A 24,127-nucleotide genomic window follows, 5' to 3' on the forward strand; every position below is an offset into this window, starting at 1 on the left:
AGGTAAAACGTCAAGGTCACTGTGAACTCTTCTGTCCCATTCTCGGGAACACAATAGCTCAAGAACACCTTAACAGAATTTCTTCAAATTTGGCACAAACGTCCATTTGAACTCACTGATGAATTGATTCGAATTTTGTGGTCAAAGATCAATTTCATTGTGACCATGTGTCCTTTCTCTGTCCCTTTCTTGTAAACAACAATATCCCAAGGATTCTTGGAGAGGATTTCTCAAATTTGGCACAGACGTACTCAACTAGGACTCAAGAATGGCCTGATTAGAATTTGGTGGTCGACACAAAACATGTTGGCCATACCTCAAGAATTCAGACACTACTTATGACAAAAAATTCACACAAATGCCTTGTAGCATAAAGTGATGAATTGATGACATTTTGCATCCAAAAAGTCAAAAGTCAAACTTCACTCTCTGACATCCTAATGTTCAGCAAAAACCCATTTGTGTGCTGCGGCGGTAAGATGTGTTTGAAGCATCCATGTTTTTGCAGACACGAACTCATGCTGTAACTGCAAACTGACTAGTTCAGGGAAGCATCCAACCGCGATGCAGTCAGTCTAAGTTTTGGATAGTTGTTGTTTGAATTTTATCAAGATGCAACAAGAAACAATACAATCAGTGTAATTTTCTTTATTCAAGCAGGCATTTACAACATCACATCAACTCACAGTCAGTAAAAGAGCTTTGTAAAGGTGCTGGGCAGATATTACCGAGTCATAAATACTGAGGTTTTATTGCACGACAAGTTGTGCAGCTGTGTGGTGTTTTAAAGGCACACGGCTGATAGAGAGAGCACTTCATCTCCAGCCTGAGCTCAACCTGCAAAGTACGCAAGCTCACTACAATATAGCAAATACACAAGTTAACTACATATCTATTAAACACACATCACGTGGCACGTTTGCAAGACACAAGACCGTCTGGTGAACCCATGGCTGGTGTTGTGAGTTAATAATGGGGGGTGTGTGAGTGACTTTGGTCAAATCAGATTCCCATCTGATTGACAACTTTAATAAAGTCACAGTAACAGACTAGTGTGTGTGTCTGTGTGTGTGTGTGTGGTTCACGAAGTTGCTCTCTCTATCATCAGAACAACATTTAAAAGCAGCATCATATTCAAACACTCCTAAAAAATTAAATATTTAGTCCATATAAAGTTAAATAAGAAAGTTTGTTATATAAATAGTTACAGAGCATTATAAATCTCACTCATTCCTCCATTAAAGGTGAGTTTAGTCCTTCATTGTAAGGCTGGGCTCCAGTACAGGTGCATTTAAAAAAATAAAAAGTAATATCATGAAAAAGTTCATTTTTCTTCGGTATTTAATTCAAAAAGGTAAACTTTCATTTGCTGTATATTCATTCTACATAAACTGAAATATTTCAAGCCTTTTTTGTTTTAATTTTGATGATTATGGCTTATAAAGCTCATTAAAATCAGAAATCCAGTATCTGAAATTATTAGAATATTTCCTAAGATCGTTCAAAAAGTTATTTACAATGCAGAAATGTTCAACTTCTGACAAGTATATTCATTTATATACTCAGTACTTGGTTGAGGCTCCTTTACTATGAATTACTGCATCAATGTGGTGTGGCACGGAGGCGATCAACCTGTGACACTGCTGAGGTGTTACTGAAGTCCAGGTTGCTTTGATAGCGGCCTTCAGCTGTCGGTTGGGTGTTTCTGATATTTTGAAATATGTTTATTTGGTTTGTTTGATTTTTTCATTTTTCTAGCTGTAGGCCATGATTATCAAAATTAAAATAGAAAAATGCTTGAAACATTTTAGTTTATGTAATGAGTCTAGAATATATTAAATGTTCACTTTCTGAAATAACTGCTGGAAAATATTGAACTTTTTCACAATATTTTAAGTTTTTGAGATGCACCTGTATATCTTCACATTTTAAGACATCAACCACAGGTTGTGTTAGCGCTCTAAATGCCTTGAATAAAATAAACCCAGATCTGTTCCCTCTTGTGGAGCATGTTATCATCATCTCTGGGATGAAATACTGAGCCCAGCCTCTGTCAGTGTGAATGGATGGTGTTAGTGTTGGTGTTGTACTGGTATCCAGTTCCCACTGTCTCAGTGTGGCTGAAACGTCTTGGCCAAGTCCTCCAGCAGAGACATTAACTTCTGCTCCTCCAGTGCAGAGCTGTGGGTCCAGGCCAGCGGCAGGTGGGTGGACACCATCTTTCGATCTGTGCACAAACACGTTAACATGAAGGTGTGTGCATGTAACAACTATTGATTTGAGTGTTTTCCCTAATTCCTGATCAGGTTCTGTCTCCAGTCAACTCTCACAGCACTGATCCAACAAGCACAAATGGTATCTGCAAGGTTATTAAGGTCAATTTAAGACATTTAAGACCTTTTTACAGAGACAATTCACCCCCAAAATACTTTTTTTTTTTTTTATACCAGTAGTAGTGCAAATTATCAGTGTTGGAGATATCAGCCATGGAGATGGATGCCTTCTCCAGTATATTGTGACTAGATGACACTCAGCTTGTGGGGCTCAAAGTGCCATAAATATAAATATAATAATACATTGGAGAAAATCAAGAGTAATGTATCTTTCCAGAAGTCTTTGTTAGATGCACCTGTATGTGAAAAGGTTTTCCCAGTACCCTTTCACAGGCCCAGATTCCCAGCAGCAGTCAGTCAGCAGGCTTGATTAGCCACCTGTGTCTCGTTAGCCAGAGTGAAGCTTTCAATTAGGTGTCAAATCTCCACTTTTACCAATCAAATGTCTTTCAAAACAGGTTTTTTATAAACCAGATATGTGCGTGTTTGTTTTTGCTTTTTGATTTAACGTGGTTTATTGATGATAGTGATGATTTTGCCCTTTGTTCACCAGTGTCACGGTGGTTGCTGGCAGACTGGGCAGAGGAGAGAGGGGGAGGATCAGCGGTCTGAGCTCCTCTGGCTGAGTGATCACACTGATGACAGACAGAGGATTTGGGAGCATAATTTGAGACGGATATTTGACTCTGGCTTACCTTTAAACATTTTGCCAGTTAAATGATGTTGGCCTGCTAGAATCAGGTTTAAGATTTATTCCCCCTTTTTTGGTTTACCCTACCCCCATGCAGTGGATGAGTCCAATTCGGGTGGGGCCTGGAGGGGTTTTAAGAAGCCACCTGGGCATTGATCGTGGGGAATGATTGTCAGTGGCAGCTTGCTTTGATGCTGTGATTGTTCTTCTCCTCTGTTTCAATTGTGATTTTTGGTTAATAAATTACTGCCTGTTTTTCTTTTCAGTTTTTTCTTACTCAGTTGCTTTTTGTTAACTTGCTTTTTCGTTGCTCTTGTTCTTCTCCTCTGTTTCAGTTGTGATTTTTGGTTCATAAACACCAGCGTTATTTCTTTTTGCATGGACTTCTGCCTCCTGAGCTTCTCATCATCTTGTTCACTTAACTGCAAAGGCAGCCAGCCACACAAAAATCCATTTATGTCAAGTTACTGTTTGTAATCCCACACGACTGGGTCCCAGGTTTTAGATTTGTATGGCTTAGCGGGTGTTGAAAAAACAATGGGGGAAAAAAAGACTCATGCTTGAGGAGACATGTCAGATATGCTTATCCTTCAGTAAAATCCAAACACACTTGATGTCAGCTGTTAGCAATCCTCAAAAATGTGGTCCCCATGTCACTGTTGCTTAATACTGGTGTTAAATAAAACCCCTGAGAGCAGCGAAGTGGATGAGTCTGCCTAAAATAAATCAGAGAACCGCAGATATAACGGCCTCACACACTAAAAGGTGAACGCAGTCTGTTTGTGTTACTGTTGTAGTGAGATTTTTACATTCGGCTTCCTCTCCAAGGCCACTGGGGTTGTTGTGTGTGTGTGTGTCACTACACTAAAGTCCATGTGTGTGTGTTCACAGAGGCACTGTACTCTAGCAGTATCTGGCACCAAAGCAGCCCACTCCAGCTGCAATGGACGCAGGCCAAACGCTCACACACACACACACACACACACACACACACCAAGCCAGTGCACAATTGATAAACACTTAATTTAGCCGATAGTGTTCTCTTTTTTTCCCCCCTTTCTTACTGTTATTTGTAATCATGGGTTACTATGATTATATTTGTGTCTGTCTTTTTTAAAAACACAATTCCCTAATTGATAAGCAAGAAAATAAAAGTGATAAAGATTGCTTTACTTTTGCAACATACCCTGGTAGAAACGTCCACTGGGGTTTGTGGTTGCTGCCTCAGAAACAGCCAGCCAAACAACGGTGTCGGCCCCCTGCTCCGGGGCCCGCAGGCTGTCCTTCATGGAGCTATGGAAGTCTGGCATGGCATTGGCCACCGCTGGGACGGACAGAGAAAGACACAGAGGAACAGGAACAAACTTGCCTAACTATAAGGGTGCAATAAGGGCTGATTGTTTCGAACAGAGAATGATTTTGATTAGTTTGTTCGAAAAGTGGAGGCTGTTAATGCTTATTGTTGTACGTGTGTGAGAGGACGGTACCTGGAGTATCAACCCAGCCAGGATGCATGACGGAGAAGTGGATGTTAGTGTGAGTCTTTGCAAACTGCTCTGTCATCACCACCTGCTGCCTCTGGAACACACACACACACACACACACACACACACACACACACACACACACAATTAATGTGTCTTAAGATTGATTCTGTCCAAAAAAGATGTCCAAAGGGTTTTACCCTAAGGAGAAAATCCCAGCTAGCAATTTTTGGTCCTAAAAACATTTTGAGATTGGTACAATGCAACCAATGCAATGTCTTAGTAACATTTTCTTTTAGTTTCCAGAACCTTCTTCTTAAAGTTTGGGTAATATTCTCTATAAACATCAAAAAATGTTGTTTTTGTTGCTGTTGTTTTTTCAACATTTGACATTACATTTTCATTAAAAAATCATCTGTAATCTCAATAATGCTCTGAATGTTGCTTTGAAAATGTTCTTCCTTTGTTCTCATGTAACATTGTGGGAACATTTTATTAAAAAAAAAAATGTATGATCTGTCGCCTCTCAACATCACCAAAACATCCTCACAATGTTGCAGTTATAACATTATGTCCTAGTCAGCATTTAACCGTAAAGGAATATTATTTGAAATGATCATCCATAATGAACATCCCTAAAATATTCTTTTAACATTAGATTAGGATGTTTTCTTTAAAAACATAATCGCAACTTATAGGTAATGTTAACCAATGTTGTTGCTAATGCTGCACATTTCTAATTATTACTGTAAAACACTCATCCAGGCTGGAGTGTCATGTGATTAATCCCAGTCCTCTGTGACATGGAAAACAGGATTTAACTGGCAAGGGCTTTTGAACGTTGGCACACATAATGTTTTTGGACTGACCAGTTAACACACAGATCAGCAGGTTTCCAGCTCACTTCTTACTTTGTGCTGGGCATAGACCATGGTGCCGTCATAGCGGCCCCTGTCCGACTGCAGGTTTCCCGTCCTGAGCTTCTGCACCAACATTCCCCCTGATGACACCGTGATCTGAAACATGGACGCAGGGAAACGTGGGTGAGGTGCAGAAGAGGGAGGTGTGGTCGCTAAAGGCATGATATAAAACACAATTTCATATAATGTCTATGTACTGCATATTTTGGTGGAACGTAACTAGGTACATATATCCAAGTATATTTAAGTTATATTCTGAGGGATATGAGTATTTCCAATTTTGCTTCTTTATATACACAATATTTCAGGGAAAAACAATTTTATTTTAGATATACTATCTTCCACTGAAGAATATATATCATTTTACAGTGAAATAAGAAAATATGTTGGATCTTTCTGCAGCGTCTGACAAAGAAAAAAAATCCCTGTATATTCTTTTTATTAATATCTTTTTTTTTTTTTTTTACTAATTTTCCGGATGTTTTGAGGGCGTTTCTCAATGGTGCATCCTGCAGTGAACCATTAAATAGCCAAAACCCAGCAGCCATTAAATGTTCATTAAAATGATGGATTACGCTGACAAATGCAGCAATATCTAAAGTCTATAAACTAAAAGTTTTAAAAACAATAAGATTCTAAAACTTTCACGAGTTAAGACAAGAAGGACGAGATAATGACAAAGACACGGGTCGTGTCTCTCGGACTCACCACTCTGGGATCTGTGCTCTTCTCCAGTAAAGGGATGAGGCTTTTGGTGAGAATGTAAACCCCTGGAGGAAAAAAAAAATCATAATGATCAAATCCTTCGTTATTATTATTTCCTTCACCCCTGACCTCTGACTCACCGAGGACGTTGGTGGCGAAGCTTTTCTCAAGCCCCTCAGCGTTCACATCCCTCTGACTCATGATGGCGCCTGCGTTATTAATCTGCACAGATTACAACACATGAAACAATCATGTCATCTTGAGCCAAAACCAGAAAAGAAAAAAGAAAAAATAAAGGAAAAGTAAATGTGAATGTCCAAATGTGAAAAGAGGTAACTCATGTCAATCACCAGCACATTGAGGGTCTTGTACTTTCTCTTGAAGCCTTCAGCAAACTCCCAGACCTTCTTGGTCTCTGACAGGTCCAGGATGTGGACATACACCTCCTGAAATGACGCCAGATGTTTGAAATGATTAACAATGTCACGTTTGTGGAGCCAGACCATTTGAAGGTTGTCTGTTCTCGTGCATTTTTAAAATGTCAGTCGAGCAGTGAGTCATGCTGTACTTTATTTCCAGACTCCTTGACAATATCAGCCCTCGCCTCCTCGGCCTTGTCCTTGTTCCTGCACACCATGTGGACCGTTCCACCTGTGACGAAGATGGAATAAATGTCAGCCTTTTCCAGCTGAGGAAAACAGCATCTGAACACATTTACTGTTAATTAAATGGACACGAGTAAGAGCTGATGGTTTTTAACTCAATGCACCAAATCTTTCTGCGTTATTGTGGTGTGTGGACCTGAGAGTCTGGGACTGAGGCGCAGCTGGCCTGTTCGTGTTGCTCCATGATTAAAGAAATGCTGTGCACGATTTTTAAGTCTCATATGTGACATTAAAATCATGAAGCATGATCTTTAAATTGAGTACAATAGGCAAGTCAATTAAGTCTTGTATTATTTAACAGTAGTTATATTTACTTACATTTTTCACGGCAACTGGTCCCCCAGATTTTTTTAAATAGTAAAATCAACTTGTCAGATTTTACAGTGTACCGTTACCTGAACTTTTTGCCCAGTTAATGATTTTTATAACCTAAAATGGCAAAGTGCCATGTCTGCTTTTAATTTGTACCAATACAGTAATTCCTTCTAGTACTATTTGTAATAAGCTTAACTTTTATAAGGCATTTGTATGAATCACAGCACATTGTGCGATCTTGCTCTCATGTGTGAGTTGATTGGGTCGAAAACAGGCAGTGGGATCGGCACCTTTCTTAGCGATGGCCATGGCAGTAGCTTTCCCAATGCCACTGTTGGCTCCTGTTATCATGAAGACGCGTCCAGCCACGGACACCTCCAGGTCCTTCTCCACAAACCTCTTGGAGGCCGACAGGAAGGCATTCCTGCAGGACATATGAGCATTTACTGCATTATATTCATGTCAGCGCCTACATTTTTATTGATTTTGATTTGATTATTTGATTTATTTTGAACATTTAAGAGAAAATAGAGAGATAATTAAACAAAAAGTAATATTTACAGACAATGAAAAACAGAAAGCAAAAGAAACGGTCAAACACATGATGATCTGGTTCACAAATTCAAAAAGGAGTGAGAAGCACATATTTAATCCCATCCTTTCTCAAGTCTTTGGATTTTAATTAACAGCTTCCTCATTAGTGTAAACCTACACTCTAATTAACTAAACATGAGGGGTCGACAGATTATTGGCCTGGCTGATTATTTGGCATTTTGCCAATTAACTGTATCTGCATTTCATTTTTATGATCGCTGATAAAAATCAGTTAATGAAAAAGTGTGCGTATTACACTCAACCGACACAAAGGAAGGCAGTCTGCAATACATGCAAAGAAAGTGTAAGCATGGGAGGAACTTTTACTTTGTGAAACCTCAGAGAGCTTTTGTTATTTATTCAGTTCTTATTTAAGTTTTCGCTCAACTTTATAAAAAAAAAAGTTGCAGGGAACTTGCTGTAAATGCTGTTAAAAGTTTCAGTTTAAATCAAACATTTGCATTTCAGGCATTTCAACAGTAAATTAGTTTTGTGTGCGAGTTTGTTATATTTCAAATTCTACATTTCTACAGAATTATATTTTCATTTTTATTGTAAATGCATATCGGTTTCAAATATCGATTTTCGGTCTCATTAAGTACTGATAATCGGTATCAGCCCTGAAAACCCAATATCGGTCGACCCCTACTAAACATATATGCACACACCCACATACCCAAAATCAAATATCAACATTTTTTTTATTATTATTTACAGAAAAAAAGAGGATAAACTAGTTAGAAATATATATTAAGCAACCATATAAATAAACAGTAAGCCCTGTAAACAGCTGGTGATTATCAAACCCCCTCTTCATCCCTGTACCTCGTATAAATCATGTTTTGTACCATATTTTAAACTGATTTCTGTTCGGACATCGTTTTAGCTCCAAAACTGTTCCACAGTTTCACTCCACAGATTGATAAACAAAAACTGCACGTTTTAAAATTAAATTTCCCCCTAAAATTATAACCCCCCCGTCGATCACTGAGCAATTTTTGAATATTTCCAATAATAGGTTATTTTTAGCCTATTTGTGCCATATGAAATTCCACAAAATCTTTCAATTTCAAGAGTTTTGACTGAAAAAACAATAAGTTAGTGTGATCCAGATATCCAACATTGTAAACGATCTGTATTGCTCTTTTTTGGAAAATAGAAAGTGAATGCAGTGTATCTATGCATTCACTGCTCTGCCTCAGGGCCCAGTGAGTGATGTCTGGGCGAAAAAAATGTGTGTGAGTGTGTTTGAGTCCAGGTCAGAACGGGTCAGGGTTTGAGCTCAGCTGTTTACTGTACATCTCTTCACAGCTTTACTGTACAGATACAATGAAGACGAGAGCGTGCCTGGCATCGTCTCTGATGAGAAGGGGTTTAGGGTCAGACTGCCGACGGTGACAACAGGATCGATGCGTGTGTGTGTGAGCGTGTGTGGCACCAAGGACTTCAATTCCCCCCATTGTCCTGGATGCCATTGTTGAGGGCGGCTGAAGAGAGGGGATGAAGGGGACCGGGAGGGGACCGGGAGGGGGTAATACTGAGGCTAAATGCCCGCTCTGTTCGATGGTGTCATGCAGAGAGCTATTAGTGTAGGGTCAGAGCGGGTTGCCGGGCAGCTCTCTGGGAGAAAAGATAACACAGAACAAAGGGGAGAAGGGAAACAATCACAAAAGCACCTCTTCAGACAACTTGGCTGGCCGTACACTGATGAGGAAAGGCGCCTTAGGGCCGCAACAGATCAAATCAGGACTGATAAGGCATTTAAGGCCCCATTGTGGTTCAACAACGGACTTATGATCTTGCATGGCTCCTGCTGAGTCACAACAGAGGATGTCGATGAAAAAGTTATTATTTTTCTAGTATAAAGTCATAATGTTACAAGCATAAAGTCGTAATTTTGAGAATAAACTCAGAATATTATGAGAAAAAAGTTGTGACAATACAAGAATAAAATTGTAGTTTTACTAGAAAAAAGTCTGACCTTGTAATATTATGAGAATAAAGTTGCAATTTTAAGAGAAAAAAGTCGGAATTTTATGAGAATAAAGTCATAATATTATGAGAGTAAAGCTGTAATTTTATGAGAAAAAAAGTTGTATTTTTATGAGAAAGGGGATATAAGGCTATTTTCGGAAATAAACATATTACCAGCAAACTATAAAACAGGCGAGAGCACGGCACGACACCGGGGACAGCGGTTGCCAAAGAGGTTGCCTGTGCTCTCGTCTGTTTTATAGTTTCCTGGCAATATGTTATATATGACTTACTTCTCATAAAATTATAATTTTTTTCTCGTGAAATTACGACTCTTTTTCTCGAAAAATTACAGCTTTTTTTCTTGTAATATTCTGACTTTTTTCTCATAAAACTACGACTTTGTTCTCATAATATTGGGGGAAAAAAACTTCAATGTGGCCCTAAAACTCTGTTCTACTAAAACCCTTGCTCAAATCATAAATCGGTGATATTCAAAGATGTGCTGCAGTAGTAGTTTATTCTGTTCGCTGATGCAGCGGCAGTCAAAATGTCTGTAAACTAAACCTCAAATCAGTTAGAACCCTTATATGACCTTTGACCTTACCTAACCTATAACCTCATCCTATACACATCAGTTATTGTTAAGTCACCGACTGAAAAGTCTAATGATTATTTTTGTGTTTGACTAAATTGATGATTGCTTTCTCATTTACTCGATTAAAAATTTTATTTATTTAATGTCTGACAGTAGTAACAAAAAGGTCCATAACAGTTTCCCAGAGCTCAAGGAGACGTCGTCAAATGTCTTGTTTTGTCTCATCAACAGTACTAAACTGACTAAACTAAAAATGACTTGAATAATGACACAGCAATTATTAAAATAATATATTTTTATGTCTATAAGTTCATCTCTTACTCACTAGGCAATGGATCATTTAAGCTCTACATGTCATGGAGTTAAAATTTGTATCATCCTAAAATTTAAGTCTTTAAATAAAGGCATGGAGGCAGTTAGGGGAGGGTACCCTGATTCTGGGCTATTTTAGACGATGAGTTGATTGTGTATTTGAGCGGCCCAAACCCATCCAATATTTTATTTTGCTTAAAATAGGTCCTTTTAACAGCTGAATATAATAGCACTTAACTGTAAGTGTCCTCGGAAATAAAATAACATCACAATAAAAGTGATGAAGCAACAAGCAGAAACTTAAATTAGGCGTTTTTGTTAGCCATTATCTCATAAAGCACTCCATCAAGGGTTGAAATAGTTATTATCATTGTCAGTTAATGTGTAGATTATTTTCTTGATTAAAAACTTAATTGTTTGGTCCATCAGATGTCAGAAAATGGTGACAAATGACAAAGTGTTTCCCAAAGCCCAAAATGACGTCCCTCAAATATGATATTTAGTATACTGTCATAGTGGAGTTAAGAAACCAGAAAATATTCACATATAAGAAGCTGAAATCATTTTGACTCAAACCAGTTATTCCTTATCTAAATAGATGGTGATTATTTTAACAGTTGACAGCTAATTTTTGCAGTTCTAATTCTCTTAAATTATAGGCCTGCTGTTTATATGATGATCTTGATTTGCATTATTGCAAAACAAATATGCAAATGTAATACTGTGTCCTGATCTGAAATAATGATTGCTCCTCCACACATGCACTACAGGAAAACATCAGGTCACAGCCTCTCTCCAGCTCCTAACACTGGATGTGATCTCTCGTGTCTCAGCAGTATGAAGGCATCTTACCTGGTGAACTCGGTGACTCCCTTCAGGAACCAGGCGGAGTTGCGGTACAGAGACATGGTGTTGCTCTGGAAGCCTCTCGCTGTGCTCAGCTCTCTCCTCCGCTTTTACCCTGAACCGAAACCACGTGGAGCCGCACTGGATCCACACCAGTGGGCGATGACCAGTCCTCCGGCCACCCAGCGGCGGAAGGAAGGATGCTCCGGTTCACCTGAGTGTTATTTCATCAATAATAATCCATTTGTGATCCTGTTATTGACTGCTTTTAGTCAATATGTAGTTTAAATGATAAGAATTAAAATACCAGCCGCTTAATGATAAAAAAATATTCAAATGATTTTAAAAAAGTTTTTGTATTAACTTTAAATGTCTACGTCTGCTCTGCTTACTATAGATTTTGTGGTACAGTCCAGTTAAAAAATCTTTAGCTTTTCAGTCTGGATCCTGGTTCAAATCTGCCAAGAGCTAATACATATATATATATGCATATATACATACTGTATATGCATAGGGGTATCGACCAAAGTAAAAAACAAAAATGCTTAACGAATTACAAATGTCCAGTGTTTTCTCAGCCTTGTCAGTCTGTGTTATGTTCGGATGTAAAGTCCAATTTAGATTTTGAATTTTAGTATTTTGAGTTTCTTTTGAGTCCATTTACATTTATAATTGTAATATTTCCAACAAAAAAAAAAATCAAAATGCTTTTTCTTTTCCGACTATCAAGTCCATTTTTATCATTTAAAAAAGGCACGTGTTTTTTCTAACCCTTGAACTAGTCAGTGTTTTAAATACATGTTCCATTGCCATCCAAAATAATTTAACACAGTGGCATTCATAAAATAAATGACAAACATTGTCCATGTCATTATTACAAAAGACACAATTTGAATCCACATCTCTAAATTTAGTGTTTACCTGGTTGACAGGATAAATAATTAAATGTATAATTTTTAAAGAAGCGTCATAACTATATAGGATTCATAGACATTATTTTTATTTTTTGTATTTATTTATTTATTTTTTTTACGATTCATAGACATCGAGGATTCACCTGTCCGTGTGTGACGACAGTTCCTCGGCAGCCAATCAGCGGCTGGAGCGGGGCGTGGCTCTGACTGGAGAAGGTGTGAGCGCACTGATTTCTGGGAAGGAAACAATGTTGATGCATCTCAACACGTACAAGATACACGAGGACAGGACGCCAGGATTCTGATCCCAACCTGAAGGATTTTAATTTAGGTGAATTTTCCTTCTTCTGCTGTGACAGAATGGTGAGTATCTGAGCTTGCTGCTGTAGTTTCACCAGTTTACCTGTTTGCAACACAATGTGCAACATGCAATCCTCTAAACTGTGTTTTCTGATCAGGCTGACGTAATTTACGTCTAAAAGTAAAAAAAAACCTCAACCTGCAGACGTGATTAGTTATCAGTTACTTCTTTCTTGTACCAAATCAGTTTGGTTGAGCTACTTCCTTGATCAAAGGTCATGTAATTGATAGCGTAGTGGCGTTATTTATTCAAGATCCTGATATTATAGCACCGTAATTTGTCAGAATTGTCTTATTTCATTATAAAATGAACTGACAGTGCAATGCTTAGAAAAGGATAAAAAGTTTTTTCAGTCTCAGCAAAGGGTGTTTTGTCTGACAGGCAAATGGATGCAAATCTTCAAATGTTGGTTTCGTTTTCAGACGTTTTTATGAGCTTTTTATGGTTTAAACAGATATACAAAGGTGGATTTATTAGTCATTTTTTAAACAAATTTTTAAAAAATGGAATTAAAATTTGTCCTTGATCCTGCTGCATCTTTGGAGTTGGTGATGAGTTGATAAAAAAATAATAGGCAAAATAAATTAAATAATAATAATAATAATAATAATAATAATAATAAAACAATATAATGAATCTGAAAATGAATCCATTTAATTCTTTTTTTTTGTCAGACAAAGTTTTGGCATTATTCAAAGCGAACTGACTTTTATACTTCATACACAAATACAAATAATATAGATATAAAAGGATCCACAGTCAGACAAAAGAACAAATAAAACTAAATCAAACCAAATATGACAAACTAAACCAGAAAACAACACCCGACACCGCGATCCCTCTTCACATACATACACATACATACGCATACATAATACACTACACACATACATACATAAATATGATGAATCTAGAATTTCACTCATAATAACCACATAGCTTTTGAGTTTTTGAGCCCAAATCATCTTTGCTGAGCAAACAGCTGAGTTATAGTAGCACTCCTGTCCTTTACTCCACATGTCCTGGTCTGTCTAGCTGCAGGCAGAGACAGTGCTGATTGCAGCTGCACCTCAGGGCAAAGAGCTCTCATTAATTAACCTTGCACAACACACACGCTGTGTTTATTGCACCCAAAGGTGATATATATAGATGTGTTATCCTTCCCTTCATTCACATTTCTGGTTGTGAAATGTAATTGCTGTGTGGTGCAACACTTGTATGGGTGGTTATGCTTTGGTTGCAGGCAGCTCTGACTGCAGATGGGAGTGTGTGTGTTTGCACAAGTATTCATCTCTGTATGCAGACCAGCCATTAGAAATTTCCTCATCCACAACCCCAATTTCTTGCAATGCCAACACAGTTTAGGGACCCCAGTGCACAGGAATATTAAATACAGTGTTTTGAAACATTGTAAGGAACTGCACTTTATTTATCAGAGTAGGAGGCCGGCTGGGGCAAAATGCATGACTCTCCCTTCACCATAAATAAACACATTTCACAGTTTCTTCCTGTGATAAACACTGTGATTTTGAGAAACATGCCTTTAAAACAAAGTTGTGGGTTTTGGATACAAAATACAACCACTTCAAGTTGATTTTCTGTCCCCTAAGCCAAACAAAAAAAAAACATAACTCCCTCCCCAGTGTTTAAAAATGATCTGAACCTGTTCTGCACAATGAATATTTATTTATCATGTAATAATGTAAAACTTCAAATATAAGCCAATTCCCAATTATACGCCCAGTCCCTTTTACTAGCCCGCTGTGGCAACACATTTTGACAATTAGAGGCCCAGTCAGGCTGCCATGCAGTTCATTTTTTTTAGAAATTCTTTGGTTGTAAAACATCGTGTTGTTGGCTACCTGCTGGAGATAACTTTGGTTAACTGCTTAGATCATGCATAGAAATATGTATATATGTTAAAACTTTTGCCAGTGGACATACTACTCAAAATGTAGCTTTGTAAGATTCTCCACAATTCAGTCATTCAGTTAATTTTACTGAAACCATGAGCACCAAAGAAGACAGTATTATCGTCATAGTAAGCAAGAGAGATGAAAAAAAGAAGAAAATAGTAGATGTAGAAAAACATTTTTTAAAAAGCAACGGAAAAATATCCAGTGAACTATATTCAGAATTATTATTTTAAAGAATTATTAGAATTTTTAAACATTTTTCAGCTCATTTGATGTTTTAGTTTTTTGTATTACTTTCTTTCTATTTTGTTTTGTTTTTTGGAGTTTTTTTGGCAAATTTTCATGTAATTTTTTGTTGTACTTTTCACAGATTTCGTGCTCAGGGTCATCTTGTCTTTTGTTGCTCATTACCTTCTTCCCATGTTTTTGGAATTAAAAAAGCCAATCTGCCCAGGTTTTAAAGGGTTAAATAAATATTTTGGTTGTATTTCCCATCTTTGCTGAGCAACAGTTTTGCGTGATAGGAATTAAAAGCCTGTCCCATATTGATGCCTATCCCAAATACAACCCTGTTAAGTTCAGTGAATTTGCAAATAATAGCCTGGGCTTTTAATTAAAGTTATACAGGACATAAATTATATTGTCAGTAAATAAATTGCTGTACTTGGGTCTTTTTAATCGACAACCTTTCATGGGGCCCCTCCCTTGGTCTTGTGCTGGGGTCATCTGTACCCTTTGACCCCCCCCCAATGGCGGGCCATTCTGTGTAGCTTCATTGTGTGTGTTGGGTTTCCTCTGTTGACCGGCATCAATCTCACTTTTGTCATGTCTGACCTTCACAGCAATAGATGTTCTTCCTGTTTGGTTATTTCTATTTACAAAGCAACAAGATCAGATTGCCTGCACGTCAATAAATCAGTGTTTTCTGCTCTTCTTCCACTTTCTGCTTTCTCCAGATGCGCTTCCTGTTGCTGTTCAGCCGGCAGGGGAAGCTGCGGCTGCAGAAATGGTTCACGCCGGTAACAGAACGGGAGAAGAAGAAAGTGATCCGGGACATGATGATGTTAGTGTTGGCCCGTCAACCACGTTCCTGCAACTTCCTCCACTGGAGGGACCTCAAGATTGTTTACAAGAGGTGCCTACATGAGACAAAGATGCATTTGAATTTGTGTTATAATTACTAACTAATTTTCAGTGTTCTGTCATCATCAGCAGTCCTTTCCGGCAGGTAAAGACCTTGGTGTTGAGCAGAAACCACCTTTGACTGTATTTATGCTTAATGATTAACTTGTGTGTCCTTGCTGCAAATGCTTCAAAATACACACAGAAACAGACACACCTGTTCTCAACAAAGGGTTAACAAGACACACATAGAGTAAAGGTCGAGCTAATTACACAGGGAATGACCTAGATCTGACAGGAACACGTTAGTGATGGCGCTGCACAATGCTTGTCCTTCGTCATTCATTCGTTCACACACTTGTTTGATTTCTTTCAAAAACATGGGAGAAGGCAACGAGCAGCTTAACAAGGCATGGCCCAAAATTAGCAAAAAAATTAGTAAAAAAAACTTTCAAGACAAGTAACTAAAAAAAAGACATTTTTTATAATCTTTTTCACCATCAACTATTTTTTATGTAATTTTCTTTAATTTTCTTATCATTTGTGAACATTTCTTGCCAAGTTGCCTTTCCCCCATGTTTCTGAAAGGAATCAAATCAATCTGCGCAGGTGTCAGAGGGTCAAATAGCTTATTAAAGGCGTCTGAAAGCAGCACATGGAAACTAATGTCGATCCAGGTTTCAAAGGGATACCATCTGACCTTCATCCTTCCCTCTAAATGCAGATACGCCAGCCTGTATTTCTGTGCTGGTCTGGAGAACCAGGATAATGAGCTGCTGACCCTTGAAGTGCTGCACAGATATGTGGAGCTGTTGGATAGATACTTTGGAAATGTAAGTAGCACTGGATGTCTTGCAATCTGCACATGCTCACACAGTCTTTTAGAAAAGATTTCATCACGCACGCTTTAAACCAATTATTTATATGAAGATGACCTCTTTTCTCCAACACCGCTTTTGTCTTTGAATATTTTCAACCCCGTCTCATACTTTTGTGTATTTGAGGATTTCTGGGACGAGAGCTGTTTTGTGGTGAATCATTCAATCCAAAATAGAGACATTGAAAAATGTTTTTATTTACTGTACTGCCACGTATATTAAGATGATTTTTAATGCAAAAAAACTAGACAAAGGAGATTTGATATTGTTTCTCTGAATTAATCATATATATTATATATATATGATTAATAATATATATATATTTATATATATCATCTATTTTTTTATACAGCAACCTTCACGTATCGGTGCCCACAGGAGAAGTTATAGGTTTTGACAAATATATCAAGTATCACTTATAGTTTTAATATATGCTTAATATAAGGCAATACAGTCATTGTCACTTTAGGTTTTGCTGTTAGCTCCAAGTAATAAATCAATCAATAAATAAATTCAAATCAATCAATAAATTTGCACAATATCATACAGTGTCCATATCCAGAGTAATTTATTTTGTGGACAGTAGACAAAAATCAAAAGTAACCAGAATACAATAATTATAATAACAATAATAATAAATAGTATATCCTCTTTCCCTGGTACTCTATATGTTAACTATAACCATGCTGTTGTTGCAGAGACATACATAAACATTACATGCCAGTAAACATATACAATACTGCATTTGTAATGTATGTGACATGCTTATGTTGCACATTCCTGTATGTCATTATTGAGCACATAGATTCCAAAATCCCGGGCTTAAGTATTCTGTTATATTAGCCTCCAGTCTTCTGTGAACAATCTCATCAGATTATAGAATCTGGCTGCAGAGATTTGTTTCCCCGTGCAGGCCAGTCAACTTCTTTCACAACAAACTCAGGAAACTGTTTCCTCATGGACCTGGCTTTGTGTATGTGAAATGTGCCATGTTGAAAGAGGAAAGGGGCAAACACAAGCTGCTTTCTGTTATGTACAGGTCAAAGGTCACAGGTCAGTCTGAACCACAGTAACACCTGTGACACATTTCAGTGCCGGTTTTCAGCTAAATCTCATCCCTGTCTCCTTGACTGTGCACACAGATGCAGTGTGTCAGTGTGCTCTTTACCAGTCTGACTCCCCCTGGTGTCCATGAGGTGCCTCTGCTCCAGAACCACTGCTCGTTTTAACCCTTTGGAACTTGAGGAAATTGATTTGATCTCTTCAAAAACATGGGAAGAAGGCAAAGAGCAACTTAAGAATGACTTAAGAAGTAATGACCCTAAAATTTAAAATAAATCAGTAAAAAGCACAAGGCACTTATCTGAAAATTAGCAGACACCTCCCAAAAAAAAAGATATATATAAATAGACCTCAAAAACTGCTTAAAAATTCAAGTAATTATGTTGAAAAAAAGAAAAACAGATATAATTATGATAATTAGAAATATAGTTCTCTGGAAAATGTTTTCTATTTATTTATTTATTTTTTTAAGTATCTAAATCTACTAATTGATTGCAATTTGCAGGATATATCTATAAGCAGTTTGCTCAGGGCTCAAACAGTGAAACAGATCTTGGCTGTTTTTATTTCTTTTCTAACTTTCTTCATCAACCTGCCATTTCTATACTCTCTATAATATTCACTTTGGGCAGAAAAGCTGTTTATTATCTTCTCTTATGGAAGAAATTACCTCCATACGATTAATCGAGGAAGTGTAATTCACCTTTGGTATAACTGAAGGCGTATTAATGTGTTTCAGGTGTGTGAGTTGGACATCATTTTTAACTTTGAGAAGGCGTACTTTATCCTGGACGAATTCCTCATGGGAGGGGAAGTTCTAGAAACCTCCAAAGTAGCCGTGAGTGTGTCTCTTGAGGAGGCCGACACCCTGCAAGAGGTACTTTAAGGGTTAACAGACTCTTAGTGGACGCAGGTTTTTTTTATATTAATAATGTGAAATGTGTTTTTATATATTTATATCTGCTTTTATCACAGACAATGGAGGAATACATGAGCAAACCTACCTACTGAGCCAAGACAAGACGACAATGTCTGACATTTCAAGACTTGAAGCAAAAGGTTTATTGCTCCGCAACGTTTTTATGTAGTGACTAATAATGACTCATATGGCGTAATGCTGTGCTCATACAATAACCACAATCCTGCTGATTTATCATGTTTCTACTCAAGGTTTTAAGTAATTATATCTGGATCTTTAAGTGCCTTTTAAGCCTCATATTTATTATACTCAGGGTTTTTATGACTGAAAATAGCCTTTTTTCCAGGTTATTGAAATACATTTTTTCATGTTGAAATATGTTTTCGGAATCTCAAACGGTAGGCAAGACTAATTTAACCCTTTGAAGCCCAGAATGACATCAGTTTTCTTATGCTGTGTTCAGACATCGTTCACATGCATTTAACCCTTTGAACCCTAAGCAAATTGGTTTGATTTCATTAGAAAACATGGCTCAAAAAGGTAATGAGCAACGTGGCTCGAGATGTTCCACACACTGCAAGAACTGAGGATAAGAAAAAGACCTAGAAATAAGTTTTTCAAAGAGGGAGAGAGATAGAGAGAGAACATTTTCTAAAAAATATAATATTAAAAAAAAATAAAATAACATAATAATAATAATAATAATAATTATCAGTATTATTATTATTATTATTATTAGTAGTAGTAGTAGTAGTAGTAGTAGTAGTAGTAGTAGTAGTATAAGATAAGGGAAATGTCCAGAAAACTATATTTCATATTATTTATCATGCATAATTTTTATTATTATTATCATTATTATTAGTAGTAGTAGAAGTAGTAATAAAACTTATTTAGCCATTTATTTGTTGGGTTTTTTTGTTTGCTTGTTTGTTTTTCTCTTTTTTTTTTGTTGCAAAATTTCAGGTAATTTTCTTGTAACTTCTTCCTTTTTTTTTTTTTAAAGAAATCAAGCCAATCTGCCCAGGGCTTCAGTGGGTTAAACTGGTGCATTGTGTGATGGTGAGTAAATAAAGAAACACTACGCAGTAAGGAAAAAATAAAGTCAATGCTTTATTAACCTCAGTTATGTCACATATGACCACATTTAAGAAAGAATTACCAAAAAAGAAAACACAAGTGAATCCAGGGGATCCAACACTGATTCTGGTGGGGTGTGTGTGTGTGTGTGTGTGTGTGTGTGTGTGTGTGTGTGTGTGTGTGTGTGTGTGTGTGTGTGTGTGTGTGTGTGTGTGTGTGTGTGTGTGTGTGTGTGCGCGCGCATGTGTGTGCATTGAAAGGCTGGTGAGTCACATGTACTGGTTGTTAAGTGTCGTTGAGCAACAAACATCATTAAAAAAAGCATCAAATGACTGTCTGAACATTCATATTTCTGCTAATAAATATGAACTTTTGTAAATCTACAGAATAACTAAAGACTGCATGTTTTTATTCTTCAAAATACTTTATTTTCAACCTCCAAAACAATATATATATTTATAGATGTGTTTCTCTCTAGCCTTTTGTTATATTCCTGGGGCAGTTTTGGCGTCACTTTCCTCAGTTTCTGGGTTCAGGTAGCTCAGCAGTTTCATCGCCGCCTCGTTATCAAAGCCTTGCATTTCTCCGCCCCTCTCATCATCCTCAGTCTGTCTCTTTTCATTTGCGCTTTTCTCTGAGTCCATTTGATCAAAATAAGCCTGTATCGCCTGCTCAAAAGAGTCCGTCGTGCTTTGTCCAAGCTCTCGCTTTTGGCTCGCCTTGCTGCCGTACGCGGGCTTTGGATACTGTGCCAGCATCTGAGCTGCCAGATACGCTGCCAGTTCATCCTCGTCCTCAGTGTCGTCATAGTCGTTCTTTAATGTGCTTGGAAGGCGCCGCTGCGTGGGAGCGGATTCCCCCGAACGCCCCGGAGGCTGAGTGTGAAGTCGTGACAGCGAGCTTTTGTACTGCTTCCTGACAGGAGCTCGATCCTCCATGTCGTCCCCTAACCCCAGGATGTTCAGTATCTCTTCCGTCCTCAGCTCCTCTGGGGTTTTTTGTCTGTCAGGAAAGCGTCTGTTGTAGAATTTAGCTTCGGGCATCTTGTGTGTCTTTGGGGATGTCTGAGCGAACTTGTTTCCTGCTCTGGAAAATTCATTGATCTTTCGTGACTTGTCTTGACCCGTCGTCTCTCCTGTTTTGAGCATGTCAAGGAGGTCTTCAGGTGGGATTTGGTATTTTTGGGAGATCTGAATGAGCTGGTAGATGGCCTGCGGGTCTATGTTGTCGCTGTACTGCATCTTAGCCACTCTCCTCTCTGCCCTCTTTTTCGCATCTTCCTCTATCTCTCGTTTCTGCTCCTCTTCTTCTGTTTTCTCCAGTACTTTCAGAAGATAATAGTCTAGCAGATTGGCAACATCATCTGGATCTTTTGACCTTTTGACCAAGTAGCTTTCATCATCTCCCTCTTCATCATCCTCATCAGCGTCTTCGTCATTATCGTCAACATAATCGAGGCCTCGGTTGGCTTCGTGGTTGTTGTCCCTCTCCTCCTCTTCTTCCTCTTCCTGTTCTTGTAGCGGCCCCCAGTTTGCGAGATCCCTGTCATCATACGCCACATTCCTCACATTAAACATATCATCTTCCTCTTCATCATCCTCTGTGTCATCCTCCTCATCTTGGCGTTTATGGACACTTGTCAGCTTGTCCAGTTCGTCAAACACAGACTGCAGGGTCGCCAGGTTCTGAGGCGTGTACTTCTCCTCTACGTTCTCATTGGTTCGTTTAAAGGGGCTCTCGTGCTCCAGATCAGGCCCCTCCTCGTCCTCTTCCTCATCCCCCTCACCCTCCTCCTCGTCTTCGAACAACAGCGGCAGCTTTTTGTGAGGCTTGATGGTGTGCTGCGTCTGCTGCACTCTTGGATGCATGCTGTCCTTCATGCCTTCGACGCTGGGACGAAGAGAAGTGGGCTTGGCCTTCTCCGTCTGCTGGAGAGTGCTGAGCACAGCCTGGAGCAGCTCCTCGCTCTTATCCTCCCTTCCTTCCTCCTCCTCATCCTCCTCCTCGTCCTCCTCATCCTTGCTCTGTTGGTTAGAAGCCAGTCTCAGCATGGCACGCAGCTTCTCAGCATCATCCATGTGGCTGGCATCGTACCCTGTAGCTACAGGGGCGTGCTGCTGGGAGTCTGTGCCGGTTCTCTGACGGAGACTCTCGATGTACTCCAAAGCTTTGAGCATGTCGGCATTAGGAGCCTGGCGGATGTCTCCTCTAGGGGAGTCTGGTTCACTTCCTCGCAGTCTGTGTTCTCTGAGAGATGCCCCATGAACGCCAGTTGAACTGAGGAAGAGGAGGATTGAGAGGAGGTTGGCTAAACAGCTGAGGAAAGGTTTGCCTGTGGCGGAGGTCTCAGGGAGTGACGGCATGGTGACGCCTGCAGAGGAAAGACAAAGAGACTCATGTCAGGACTGACCTTTACACATTAAGCTAACAGGTTCACAGCGGTTACCCCTGTGGCATTTCTTAAATGTCTTTTGCTCTTATTGTTTGAAATGTCCGGTCTGATGATAGCGTCACAGACCACAGAGACATCTGCATTGATTTAAAGGCAGGAGGTCAGGTTGAAGAGATGATGCTCGACTTTGCTGCCTCAGTTTGTCTTCATATTTCTATTAAATGTTTTGACAAAATCCAGTTTCCTCCTCTGGTAAAAATTACTATTTAAATTTATTCTACTCAAATTATGTTTATTTTAATGTTTTTTCTTTAATGTTTTGTTATGTTTTATGCAGCTCTTAGAGTATGCTCCAAAGCAAAAATGACAGTTGTAGCAGCAGCAGAAAAAAACAGTTTCCCCTCCAGTGAAATTTACTCTATTTAACTCAAATTATGCTTGTTTAAATATTATTTTTTGTCATATCTTATATAGCTCGTACAGTTTGCATGAAAGCAAAAATGACAGATGCAGCAACAGCAAAACAAACAACCCCCCCCCAAAAAAAACCAGATTCCCCAATGAAATTTAATTTATTTAGACTTTATTTTAGTCAAATTATGCTTATTTTAATAAGTCATATATTTTTTCTTTATTAATAATAAGATTTTAGATTTTAATCAGATTTTATGTACCTGTTAGTAGTTTACAGCAAAGCAAAACTTACAGATGCAGCAGCAAAAAAAAAAAAAAAAAAAAAAATTGCTGAGAAGCAACTGGTAGTCAAATTTCTATTGAATAATAAGAATTATAGTAATTGTAATTATTATAATAACATACTGGGTCATTTATGTCAAATATAACCCAGAGTTTTCACACCTCTCCTCCATTTTCCTGCCTGTTGCTGGTATTTGGGGATCATACTGGAATCCTGCCGCCTGTTTGCCAGCAGCAGTAATAGCAGCGGCATTCAGCTCCCGTGCAAATCTCATTAGTCGTCAAATTGCTGCTCTCCGTGAGTCACGGCCCCGTTGTCAAGGTAACCCGTTAAGGCTGATGTTCTCATGAAACCTCTCCTTTAATATCTGAAAACCTTTAAACACAAATAATGACTGTTTTTCAGCTTTTACTCGTATTGAAAATCTTTCTGTAGAGAAAAATTGCCCCTCAGTGGGATGGATTCTGCAAAATGCATTTGAAAACACGTTTTTTAATGTAATTACGTGCAAAATTAAAATGAATTTCACTTTTGTTTTACTTTGTGCAAACAGGATGCAAATAAAAATGATGCATAAACCAGAAGCAACGATGCATACGCTGTCATTTTGTCTGTTCACTTTTTCCTTCATTTTTCCCACCTGAATTTAAATTTTCAAACTTCACGGTAGTTTTACTTGTTTTTTTGCAAGTGACAAAACAATAGTATTTAGCCTACACGCCAAAAAGCTGCAAACAATTCGGAGTACATCTGATGCAAAATGAGAACAAAGAAACCGCGGGGAGCACAACGCAACCTCTTCGCCTCAACAGCTGTGGCGGTGCATCAGGTTGGCAAACAGCTACTGTAACAAGGCAAGCTTAATTACCAAAAAAAAAAAACATCTCTTCATGTAGAAAGACAGAAAACATATGTGGAGGAGTGTTAGTGGCTCATGCTGTTAATAACAACCGGGTCTTACCTTTGTAATTAGTGTCTATGGAGGGTCGTAAGTGAGCTGAGCATCTCTCTGTCTCGCAGTGTGAGTCTGGTTTCAGCACCGCGGACAGCTCCTCATGCTATTAGAACAACCACCTGACTCGTGCGTCAGAGAGCGAGGGGATATACGCAAGAAATGCGCGCGCACACATACATAACACACACACACACACACACTCACACTCACAGTTCATTTGAGTCAGCCAAACAGAACTGCTTCTCTCTTTGAATATGAACTGAAACGAGTTCTGACCCAGTACATCTCAGCGGCTGCATAATAATGACTATTTGATTAAATGAATACATTTACAATGGAGCTATATTTAGGACATCTGAGCGACTTAAGGGCTGATAAGACCTTCTGTCTCGGCTTT

At 38.4% G+C, this 24,127-nt stretch overlaps 3 protein-coding genes across 4 annotated transcripts; 1 reads left to right on the top strand and 2 right to left on the bottom strand.

Moving 5' to 3' along the window:
- Window positions 1-632: 632 nt before the first annotated feature.
- dhrs12la (dehydrogenase/reductase 12-like a) lies at window positions 633-11,596 on the bottom strand. Of its 2 annotated transcripts, XM_088078583.1 has the most exons (11): window positions 11,444-11,581; window positions 9,055-9,327; window positions 7,404-7,537; window positions 6,702-6,784; window positions 6,484-6,579; window positions 6,274-6,355; window positions 6,137-6,198; window positions 5,420-5,524; window positions 4,512-4,602; window positions 4,211-4,348; window positions 633-2,227 (listed from the first exon to the last, which is right to left on the bottom strand). In XM_088078583.1, the coding sequence occupies exons 2-11, from the start codon at window positions 9,180-9,182 to the stop codon at window positions 2,112-2,114; spliced, it is 1,035 nt and encodes a 344-aa protein (XP_087934709.1). In that variant the 5' UTR covers window positions 9,183-9,327; window positions 11,444-11,581; the 3' UTR covers window positions 633-2,111. The 2 variants fall into 2 exon arrangements, with proteins under 2 accessions (XP_087934709.1, XP_042342357.1); XM_042486423.2 differs by lacking the exon at window positions 9,055-9,327 and having other exon boundaries at window positions 11,444-11,596.
- A 959-nt stretch (window positions 11,597-12,555) lies between these two features.
- On the top strand, window positions 12,556-19,608 carry ap1s3a (adaptor related protein complex 1 subunit sigma 3a). The gene is made up of 5 exons (XM_042486422.2): window positions 12,556-12,714; window positions 15,585-15,763; window positions 16,475-16,583; window positions 18,430-18,567; window positions 18,666-19,608. Exons 1-5 carry the CDS (start codon window positions 12,712-12,714, stop codon window positions 18,699-18,701), a joined length of 465 nt encoding a protein of 154 aa, XP_042342356.2. The 5' UTR covers window positions 12,556-12,711; the 3' UTR covers window positions 18,702-19,608.
- A 212-nt stretch (window positions 19,609-19,820) lies between these two features.
- Window positions 19,821-23,886, bottom strand: scg2a (secretogranin II a). The gene is made up of 2 exons (XM_042487192.2): window positions 23,737-23,886; window positions 19,821-22,057 (listed from the first exon to the last, which is right to left on the bottom strand). The coding sequence occupies exon 2, from the start codon at window positions 22,047-22,049 to the stop codon at window positions 20,172-20,174; it is 1,878 nt and encodes a 625-aa protein (XP_042343126.2). The 5' UTR covers window positions 22,050-22,057; window positions 23,737-23,886; the 3' UTR covers window positions 19,821-20,171.
- Window positions 23,887-24,127: the final 241 nt, after the last annotated feature.

This window comes from Plectropomus leopardus, chromosome 6, assembly GCF_026936395.1.
Source record: "Plectropomus leopardus strain MGB_pleo_1.0 chromosome 6, ASM2693639v1, whole genome shotgun sequence".
NCBI lineage: Eukaryota > Metazoa > Chordata > Actinopteri > Perciformes > Serranidae > Plectropomus > Plectropomus leopardus.

What these genes read in the sequence shown, in the direction of transcription:
- ap1s3a (XM_042486422.2), top strand. An exon ending in CTCAAGATTGTTTACAAGAG is followed by an intron (nt 15,764 to 16,474) that starts GTGCCTACATGA and finishes CTCTAAATGCAG; the next exon opens with ATACGCCAGCCTGTATTTCT. An exon ending in AGGCCGACACCCTGCAAGAG is followed by an intron (nt 18,568 to 18,665) that starts GTACTTTAAGGG and finishes CTTTTATCACAG; the next exon opens with ACAATGGAGGAATACATGAG.
- dhrs12la (XM_088078583.1), bottom strand. Translation starts at nt 9,182, where the DNA reads ATGGCATCCAGGACAATGGGGGGAATTGAAGTCCTTGGTGCCACACAC. An exon ending in TCAAGGAGTCTGGAAATAAA is followed by an intron (nt 6,580 to 6,701) that starts GTACAGCATGAC and finishes GCGTCATTTCAG; the next exon opens with GAGGTGTATGTCCACATCCT. An exon ending in TGGCTGGGTTGATACTCCAG is followed by an intron (nt 4,349 to 4,511) that starts GTACCGTCCTCT and finishes TGTCCGTCCCAG; the next exon opens with CGGTGGCCAATGCCATGCCA.
- scg2a (XM_042487192.2), bottom strand. Translation starts at nt 22,049, where the DNA reads ATGCCGTCACTCCCTGAGACCTCCGCCACAGGCAAACCTTTCCTCAGC.